Source organism: Malania oleifera, chromosome 9 (assembly GCF_029873635.1).
Source record: "Malania oleifera isolate guangnan ecotype guangnan chromosome 9, ASM2987363v1, whole genome shotgun sequence".
Taxonomy (NCBI): domain Eukaryota; kingdom Viridiplantae; phylum Streptophyta; class Magnoliopsida; order Santalales; family Ximeniaceae; genus Malania; species Malania oleifera.
Genome location: NC_080425.1, coordinates 86,122,909 through 86,133,639, shown reverse-complemented (window position 1 = coordinate 86,133,639; position 10,731 = coordinate 86,122,909). Strand labels below are relative to the sequence as shown.

Sequence of the window (10,731 nt, the reverse complement as noted above, 5' to 3'; positions counted from 1 at the left end):
GACAACTTCTTGCTTAGCTTGAAATGATTAGCCAGTAAAGTACTTACTGGCTTGGCACTTCCATGTTGAACTTTTTGATTACCCGTTCAATATACTTCTCCTGTGATAACCATAACTTTCTGGCTTTCCTGTCGCGATGGATCCTGATGCCTAGGATCTGCTGAGCTGGGCCTAAGTCCTTCATTTCAAAAGACTTAGACAATTCCATCTTTAACTTGTTGATCTTGCTTGCATCCTGACCAATGATCAACATGTCATCAACATAGAGTAGTAGGATGACAAGATTACCATCAGGAAATATCTGAACATATGCACACTGATCTGCTGCAGTCCTCTTATATCCGTGACTCACCATGAAAGAGTCAAATTTTCTATACCATGGTCTCAATGCTTGCTTAAGACGCTAGAGACTTTTCTTCAACCTGCAGACTAGATGTTCTTTCCCTGGAACTTCAAATCTTTCTGGTTGCTTCATGTAGATGTCTTCTTCCAAGTCTCCATGTAGGAAGGCTGTTTTCACATCCATTTGTTCAAGCTCTAGATTTAACTTGGCTACTAATCCGAGTATGACTCGAATTGTTGTCATTTTCACTACTGGCGAAAATATCTCATCAAAGTCAACGCCTTCCTTCTGTTCGAAACCTTTGACGACCAATCTGGCTTTATGCGTCACTATTTGTCCACTACCATATTTCTTAAGCTTGAACACCCATTTGTTCCTTAGTACTCTCTTCCCTTTGGGAAGTCTTACCAGCTCATACGTTTGATTCTTGTGTAAAGAATTCACCTCTGCTTTCATAGCTTCTATCCATTTAGCTTTGTCGGTATGAGACTGGACCTCTTGGAAACTTTCTGGCTCCCCCTCATCAGTGAGTAAAAGATATTCTGATTCTGGATATCTTCTCGACGGAATCAGAACACGACCTCTTTCAGATCTTCTGGGCTCAGCTTCTTTTGGAGGAGGATATACTTCATCATCTGACTGATGTGATGATTCTGCAATTTCTGGTGGAAGGGGTTGTTGCTCCCCCTGCTCAACACCGTCTACATCTGTTTCCAAAGGATCAGCCTGCAATTCTCCATGGTTTGTGGGAGAATATGATGGTGTAGGATCCGTTACAATGATTGGAGCACTGGAACTAGGTTGGTTAGACTTTGTTTGTGGTTCAAAGTCCTCAAACACCTGGTTTTCATGGAAAACCACATCTCTCGATCTAATGACCTGCTTCCTCTCTGGATCGCATAATCTGTAGCTGAATTCATCATCTCCATAGCCAATAAAGATACATGGAATGGATTTCACGTCGAGCTTTTGCCTCTGCTCATTAGATATATATGCAAAAGCTTTGCACCCAAACACTCTTAGATGAGTGTAAGAAACTTTTCTTCTGGTCCATTCTTTCTCTGGAATTCCAAAATTAAGTGGTGCTGACGGTGATCTGTTGATAAGGTAACATGCGGCACGAATAGCTTCCCCCCAGAATGGCTTAAGTAATTTAGTCATACTGAGCATACTTCTAACTCTCTCCATAATGGTCCGATTCATTCTCTCAGCTACACCATTATGTTGTGGGGTACGTGGGACTGTCTTTTCATGCCTAATACCACGTTCAGTACAGTATGCTCTGAACTCGTTGGAAGTATACTCGCCTCCATTGTCTGTCCGGAGGCACTTCAATTTCTTCCCTATTTGCCTCTCCACCATAGCATGAAATTCCTTGAAATATTTAAATACCTGGTCCTTTGTTTTTAGAAAATATACCCACACCTTCCTTGAAGCGTCATCAATAAAGGTAACAAAATACCTGTTGCCGCCGATAGATTCTACTTCAATGGGTCCGCATACGTCAGAATATACCAAACTCAATGGCTTTGACCTTCTCTTCATAGAGGAACTAAATGAAACTCTATGTTGTTTTCCAAATAAGCAATGATCACATGGGTTTAAGGCAATACCTTTTGTGATTTTGATAAATACCTTCTTCGCCAATGTAAGGAGCCCTTTTTCACCCACGTGTCCGAGTCTCTTATGCCATAGGTTTGGTGATGCTTCATCTTCCACTGCATTGATGGCATTAGTACAAATCTTCACCTGCGTTTTGTACAATGTGCAGCAAATGCGTCCTCGTGCTATTGTCAAATTACCTTTTGACAATTTCCAAGCACCTTTCCCAAAGTAGCTTTCATAGCCCTGTTTATCAAGGGCTGCCCCAGAAATAAGGTTGAGTCGAAGATCTGGGACATGTCGAACATCCTTTAGTGTTATGGTGCAACCAATATTGGTCACAATCTGCACGTCTCCGATTCCCACGATCTGAGAAGAACTAGTGTTCCCCATCTTTACTGTACCAAAATCTCCAGATTTATACATCGTGAAGAATTCTTTGTAGGGAGTGGCATGGTAGGAGGCTGCTGTGTCTACCACCCATTCAGTGTCGTGGTTCCCAATATGACAACATGCATCTTCATTAATTGAAAAAACTGATATATCTTGGGTTAAGGTGACCGAGTTCTCACCTTCCTCTTTCTTTTGTTGCTGGCGGCTTTGACCATGATCCCGCCAAAATTTTCGACAATCTTTCTTTATATGGCCTTCAATGCCACAATAGTAACAAGAGATTTTCCCTCTCTTCCAATTTTTACCATCACTGAATCTGCCGCGATCCTGGGATCTTCCTCTAGATTTGCTTCTACCTCTGCCTCTACCTCAACTTCTGGTACTGGTACTTTCTTGAGGTCGGCCTCTGGTTTCAGTAACAAAGGCTTGTGACTGATCTGCACCTGTTTTTTTTCTCCTGGCCTCTTCGTTGAATAAGGCATCTTTTACCATCACCATGGTAAGTTTGCCATCAGGAGCTGAATTGCTGAGAGTAATAACGAATGTCTCCCAGCTGTCTGGTAAGGAGCTAAGAAGCAGCAATGCTTCTGCTTCATCGCCAAGATCCATCTTCACAGATGAAAGCTGATTTACTAGGTTTTGGAACTCACTAGTATGTTCAGCTATAGAGGTACCGCTTTTTAACTTCAGATTAACAAGCCGTCTCATTAACATGGCTTTGTTGCGGGCAGTCTTGGCCTGGTACATGTTTTCCAGCTTCTCCCAAAGACTATAAGCATCAGTCTCTTGTGCGACGTGATGATATACCTTGTGGTCAATCCATTGTCTGATTTGACCAATGGTCTTCCTATTCATTCTTCTCCAATCATCATCTTTGACGGAATCTGGTTTCATATTTTTAAAATCCAAAGGGTCTTCCAAATCCTTACAATTAAGGAGATCCTCCATCCGAGACCTCCACAGAGTGTAATTGGAGGCTGTGAGCTTGATCATTGTACCCGATTCTGACTCCTCTATTGATTTTTAAGCACTAACTTGCTCGTATAGAAAAATTGGGGTAGAATCTCAAGAAACCGAATGTACGGTTGCGTTCGGAACGGTCGAAAACCCTGGAAATGGCTTAAGTTGTTTGAAAAACGGACCTGAAATGGCTTTGAAAAGCCTGGTCAAACTTCGGTCAAAAATTGGTCAACTCTTGGTCAACTATACTGACGTGGTAGCGATGACGTGTCAGCTGACGCAGCGCTGAAGTGGCTTGCTGACTGTGCGGCTGACGTGGCCTAGCGCTGGCTGACGTGGCGCTGACTCAGCTGCTGACGTGGCATTGCCCGGGTTGCTGACTAGGCGCCACGTGTTGCTGACTGGCGCAGGTCCCGACTGACGTGGTTAGGTGACGTGGCGCTGACGTGGCCATCGTTTTCCTCCTACGAATGTGCGCCGGACGTTCCCCGGCGCATGAACGCGTGTGACGCTACTTCCCGATCAGTAGCCGGCGCGTGGAGGCGCGTATGGGAGCGTGGAAACCTCCCCTGGATGTTGGCGGCGCGTGTAGGCGCGTGTGACGTCGTCTGATGTTGTTTAGAGCTCCAGTTGACACCGTTTGCTTCGTCTCGACGATTGGAGTTTGATGGTAGCCTCAAAATTAAATTTTGAGCTACTGGACAAAGGCTCAAAATCTAGGAATTTTCTCCGATCTGAAATTCTACTCCAACAATACTCTCTGATACCACTTTGTTGGGGTTTTACAGATCAAGTAATTAATGGATAAAAATAAATAAAGCACACACACACACCAATATTAACACCAGAGTTACGTGGTTCGGCCAAATTCCGGCCTACGTCCACGGGAGCGAGAGATTACTATATACTGGATAAAATACAGAGGAGGAGGAGGATACAATCACTCAACTCTCACTCAACTCTTACAGCTCTCTCTCTCTACACAATCTCTCTATTTCATGCAAATTACACTGCAACAAACTCTGCACTCTTATGCACACTGCAACACACCACACTCTCTTCTCTCTTATACAACTCCACACACACACACACACACACACACACACACACACACACATATATATATATATATATATATATATATATATACACACACACACACAAGGGGGAGCAAAAATTCAACCGGCGGTGGCTTAATGTCAACATGTCCGGCAGAGTAAGTGGAGCAGCAAAGGGTGACAGAGGAGCAGCCGGCGCCGTAGATGTTGAATGAGCAGCAGCCGTCTGCTCTGACTAGGTATGGATCCAGCAAACTTAAGGGTTTCTAAAGAGAGACAGATCTCAACTGAGGAGGAGAGTGGGGCGAGTTCAAGATGTGAATGTTTATTAATGTCTTTTGTTAGAAGGTTCTTTCGTCTTGTTAATAATTAGCCTACTCAATGGACAATCCAATTCAAACACGAGAAAGGATAATAAAAGCATGATTAGTTCAAATCCCTTAAGTCTTAGCCACTGAACCAAACGCATTATATGTCATGAGTTGAGTGCTTTCACACAAGAATTAAAAATTATTGAAACCTAGATTGAGGAGAGAAGAGAATGGTGAACTTCAATTTCCCAAACTGTTTACATCCAAAACGATAATTAACATCTATCTTTATGGAAAAAGACTGCAGCTTTAATTAATTTTTTTTAAAAGAATAAATAAAGAATATAATGTATAGGATGCAAGATGTTTAGGTTCTTTAATTAAAGGTAATTAAAAATACTAGATAATTCTCCAAAAGACAACGGGTTCGTTTGGATAAAAAATTCAACACTTTTTTCATTGTGATTTTCTTCTATATTAAAATTTATTAAAAATAAAAATTTATTTTTTTATAATTAAAATTTTTTTAAAAAAATTAAATATTAATGATGTACAAAAATAAAATCAAAATTTGATTCATAAATTTGGTATATTATTCCTAGATACTTTTCTGCCTAAAGTCTACAATGAATTCAAAATTCTTGGTGAAAAAAATCCTTCTAGTGATCAAAACATCTACAGCTTTACTTATTTTTTTTTTTTTTCTAGTAATGTTATAAAAATTAGAGATTAAGATTCTCTATTATTGATAAATGGAAGATCCCAATATTTTTAATGATTTTTCTTGCCTTACTACAAAAAGCTGAATGAAGGAAATGATCAGAGCGCAGGTCATAAAAAATTAAATAGAGCACTGAAATGCGTCAGATTCAAAACATAACTTGATACAAATTAAAATTCAATAACCAATAAACCGCTAAAGCAAAATGACAATTTATAGTTTACCCTAGTTTTTGAATAGAAAATGTGTCCAAATTAATTTTGAAAATGCCAATTTATGCATTTTCTTTTCATAAAGAATTACATTAAACCATACAGATTTAATTAACAAAGATGGATACACCAGGAGCACCATATGGAGCCAACAAATACTTGGCTAGTCAAATGGAATCAAATTTTTTAACGTACCAAACCATTCACTTCTAATAAGTTCTTAAGCTCTAAAACATACTGAACACTTCTCACCATAAAACCCGAAAAACAATTTAAATTTGCAAAAATAAAATGCTTTTGAAGAAAAGGAAATAATAACAGTTGAATGAAGATCAAATGAAGATTATTCAATTCTCATTAGCCTCCAAATTCCAACATTCATACGTACCAAAAGTGTGTAACAAAAGTGCATCAAAATTAACGAGGAAAACTTGAAGCAACTTCATCCAATGCATGCACGTTTCATATATATATATATGTATGGCTAGCTACTTAGCTTTGGGAATTCCTTCTACGATTGTGAGCCATCTAATTTATCAAACACCTGAATTTGCTCATTCACTCATTCCACAGTGCAAACATAGGGACCTGGTGATGCTGATGCTGCTGGCGACGAAGCATTTCCAGATCTCTCAGCCGATCCCCACTGGCTTGCAAGGCATGAGTCCTACTGTGAACATCTTCTTCGTATTTGGGAGCCTGCAGCGAGAAGTACCCTTGAGAGTAATTACCAAGGGAGCATTTCGGAGCGAGAGACTCGCCATTGACATTCATCGCGGTCTCATGATCATGGGGCTGATGTTCATTGACCGCACTGGCAGGAGCACTCCACACCATTAGTTGATCAGCCATTAATTCATCGGGTGAATGCTGATCGCCACCGTCGCCGTTGGATGATATCGCGAGAAGAGGTTGGGGATGAGGGGAGGGTGATGAAGCAGAACATGAATTAAAATCCTGGTGGTCGTTAAGGGAGTGACGAGTGGCGGCGCCGGCAGCAGCGCTGGTGGAATGGTCTTTTGGGGAACGTTTTTTAAGGTCGGTTCCAATCAGGGTGGAGCTGGAGCAAATCCTGTGCACATCGTACCTGCTTATGTCGAAATTCGTCACGGCACTCGTTCCCCTGAACTTTATTGCCGCGATATCGTAGGCTTCTGCTGCTTCCTCTTGCGTGCCTATTAATTACATGAGTTAAAACACCTAACGGTATTATCAATTAGACCATTACTAAACACCGCTTGTCCCTAGCTAAATTGGAGAGATGGCGACTCCCCACACATACATTAATTTAAGATCGTGTATGGAGAGACCTCTACAGAGCATCAAACCTTTTACATTTCCGAAAATCTTAGCTTTACTTGCCAAATCGGCGGCATGAGTGGTAATACTGCCGTCTTTCATTATCTTAGTGTGTATATTAATGATTCCAATTTTCCACATCCGTCACAACCAGCATCATATTATTCAAGATCTCCCAATGAGGCTTATATAAACTCTTATCCAAATATATTTTTCTTCTTCAAAACTCCTCCATCGTCTCTTTCTTGATTTATATTATGTTGGGTAACTAAATAATACTTCTTCTCATATGTACAGTTCTGATGGTTGAGAGTAAATTATAGTAAATTATACTACTAAAAGCAGTCTTTTTCTTAATAGTCCATTCTAATCATTATTGCAATATAATGATTGAACATTCTTTTTTAGGCAAATGATTTAAAATGCATATTTAATGTTTCAAAAAATTCAAAAATTTAATATAGAGAATATTTATAATTTTTTATAAAAATTAATCGAGATGGTGGGGGATAAATTTAACAACTATAAATATCATTAACTTTGTCGCTTTGTAAAAATTATTAAAAGAGCCCAACTCATGTTATTACTTATGGAGTTTCAAGGGAGGGAGAAATATTATTTAGTTTTTTTATGAATAAAATAATTTATTAGTTAATCTTTTTATGTGTGGTTTAGTTTTTTATGTAAACAAAAAAAAAATTAATACTTTTAAATAAAATTTTAACTCAAATAAATGTATACACATACAATGTATGTGCAATTGCTCAGTCAAAAGAGTGAACCATACCCATGAAATTAAAATTAAACTTGCATAGCTAGGACGGTCCAAAGCTCCAAATGCATACTCACTTGTATAAAATTAATGATACAATTAAGATATACAAATACATATGCATGTATATGTATGGTGTGAGAAACCTCAAAAAAAAAATAAAATAAAATAAAATAAAATAATAGTTTTTGTAAGGGGGAAAGTAATTAAAGAGCAATGAGACTTACTGAAAGTACCGAGGTAGAGGTCCTTGTTGCCTGCAACCCTACCAATTCGAGCTTGCCACCTTCCATGCTGATGGTGTCTGCATGCATTGTAATGGGTTGAGAAAACCAACTTGTCATCATAATGGAAATCAGGATAGATGCTTTCAAAGGGTAGACTTCAACTCCATACTATAAATGTATAAAACTTGGCACATGCATCATAATGTGTGCCAAACATATATATTCTGAAAACCAGCAAAATAAAAAAGCTGCAAACCGCAGTAAATAATGGGAGAAGAGAAGAGGAGAGATTTTTATATATATTATATCAATCAAACAAAGCTGCTTTCTGCCACAACCTCGTCACTCCTCTGTACACAGACGCCCCTCTCGAAAACCCACTGCTTTTCCTGTTAAAACAAAATAAGTTTCATCTTATTTCACTCTTTTTTTCAGTGATTGTGATTTCTTTCTAGCTCTGAGAAAATTATAAAGAGAATACCTTCTTAAGTTGGCAACAAATTCCTGTCTGTTCATGGTTTTCATCTCTTCGAGCTCTTTCTCGTAAGTGCTAAGCTGATCACATACAATTGGGGAAAAAAAACAAGGGTGAAATTAGTATATGCATGTTGAGGGAGTGAATGGTTTTTGCAGAGGGGGAGCTTCAATTCCCACAACTACCATACTCACAGGAAAATTTATATGGGTTGTTGGTCCCCAATATTTTAGAGCAGCTAAATCATAAGCCCTTGCCGCTTTCTCTTCCTTATCATACCCACCTGACAAACGTTACCCCAGAAAAATAAAAAACGAAGATAAAATAAACATGCAATGATGCACACTTTCTTATGTATCATTCCAAAAAAAAAAAAAACATTATTTTCTCTTGCAAGAGGAAAGAAAAGTTGGAAAAAATATTTAGAATGGAAGAGTCTCACATACCAAGATATACTGTTTGGGGAGAGAGAATATTTAACAGATCACCCACAGACAAACCATGCATGAGAATGACAGAACCGTTAGTATGTTTCTTTCAAATTTAGAGAAAGAGAAATGGGAAACAAAATGAATGAAAGACATACATTATACATATAAAACATATAAAATTGTGCTAACTATATGATAAATCTAATCATAATACCTTGCCTTCCTTTCCTTGTCTGTCCTTCTTTTCTGCAACTGTTATCCCATAAATGGGCCTCATACCTTCCTGTCCATCTATGCCTAACACGAGAGAGAGAGAGAGAGAGAGAGAGATTATGTACTATTAATTAATCTTTAAATTTAAAAAATCTGAAAAGCTATAGCTACACATTTATAATATGTACCTAGTAACACCACGATATTGAGAAGTTCTCTGACCAAAAGTATCGAGCGATTTCCGGGGAACCGGTTCTCTCGCAAGAGACTTTCCGACCGGCCTTTTCCTGCTGTCTGCCGGCGCTGGCATTGGGGAAATCACCGGCAGATTCGCAGGCTGAGAGGTGGGGCTCATGGTGAGCGCGAGCGCCTGAAAGCTGCACCCGCTGCTCTTTTCCGCCGGAGATTTCTCCCCGGAAAACGGTGTCTGCCGCAGCCACTTGTACCCAGAAACCGACATTGCACCGTGATCGAAAGGTACCACATGGTACATGCTAGAAACATTGGGACTGTCGGGGTTAGTCGGAAGTAGGGTTTGTGACGGCGGACCATAGTTATTGTCTTCTTCGTAAGAGTAGTGTTGGATCAGCGAAGATGATGATGGGTTAGCTCTAAGGTTGTCATGGGAGTCGGAGTAGCAGCAACCCAAGAAGTCCTCAAGCTTTGGACCCTGATCGGTATTAGACGCAGTCATGGCGTTCTCATATCTCCATTCTTCCACAGAAAAAATATATTTGAAACCATGAATGGCTTTAAAGAAGAAGCAGTAGAAATCTATATTGTTAATTGCATGCACATAAATAAATATATATATATATGTAATATATACCTTCTGCATGATGATCAGTAGGGCGGCTAAGGGGATCGAGAAGGCAGAGAGAAGCATGATGAGTGTGGAGAGGTAGAAGGGAGAGGTGATGATGTTCTTCCCTGCGGAGCTGAAGCTGTTCATGATCATCAGCATCATCATCATCAATCCTCAAGTCATGTGGAGTCAGAGTAAACCCCAACCATGAATTGCTCATGTTGTTATCTTCTTTATCTGTCTCTGCTGCCTCTATCTCGAAAAAATCACTTCTCACCCAAATCAAAACACAACACAAACAGACAGCCCCCCTCTCTCTCTCTCTCTCTCTAGAACTTTGGGATTTTGGGTTTTGTGCTCAAACTTCAAAGCTGATGGTAGAGTTTTATACATGTTCTTACGGCTCGGATGAGCGATAGATCATGTCAAGAAGTAAAAAACGAAACAACAACAACAACAGTAATAATAATAATAATAATAACAAAAATAATTTATTTTAAGAATACATATTTTAATAATAATAATAATAATAATAATAAAAGAAAAAGAAGGATTCAATTCTTCTAAGAGATATTCATTTTTAAAATTTTAAAATTGTAATTTTTTTAACAAATTCAATAGAAAGCACATATTTTCTCTTAAATTTATAAAAAATAAATATTTTTAAAAAGGTATAAATATCTTAGAAAGAAAATGCCAAGATTTGGATTGCTTATGAAACTTAAAAAAAAAAAAACCCCATGAATTTTGAAATTTCAAAGTAAAATTTTGTATTTTTATAAAAATTTAGGAAAAATTAATATTTTTAAATATCAATAGTTATTATTATTAAAATTATTATATAGATTTAATATTGAATATTTTCGGAATCTCTATCTCATATTCTGATAGGGTTCAGGAGTCAGGGCT

General features: G+C 38.6%; 2 protein-coding genes across 2 annotated transcripts; both read right to left on the bottom strand.

The window, feature by feature from the left end:
• Positions 1-6,011: 6,011 nt before the first annotated feature.
• On the bottom strand, positions 6,012-9,337 carry LOC131164274 (AP2-like ethylene-responsive transcription factor AIL1). The gene is made up of 8 exons (XM_058121326.1): positions 9,206-9,337; positions 9,019-9,101; positions 8,820-8,828; positions 8,568-8,656; positions 8,380-8,453; positions 8,237-8,287; positions 7,899-7,975; positions 6,012-6,775 (listed from the first exon to the last, which is right to left on the bottom strand). Exons 1-8 carry the CDS (start codon positions 9,325-9,327, stop codon positions 6,159-6,161), a joined length of 1,122 nt encoding a protein of 373 aa, XP_057977309.1. The 5' UTR covers positions 9,328-9,337; the 3' UTR covers positions 6,012-6,158.
• On the bottom strand, positions 9,336-10,042 carry LOC131163549 (uncharacterized). Its single transcript, XM_058120143.1, has 3 exons — positions 9,847-10,042; positions 9,401-9,731; positions 9,336-9,354 (listed from the first exon to the last, which is right to left on the bottom strand). The coding sequence occupies exons 1-3, from the start codon at positions 10,040-10,042 to the stop codon at positions 9,336-9,338; spliced, it is 546 nt and encodes a 181-aa protein (XP_057976126.1).
• Between the last annotated feature and the right edge of the window lie 689 nt (positions 10,043-10,731).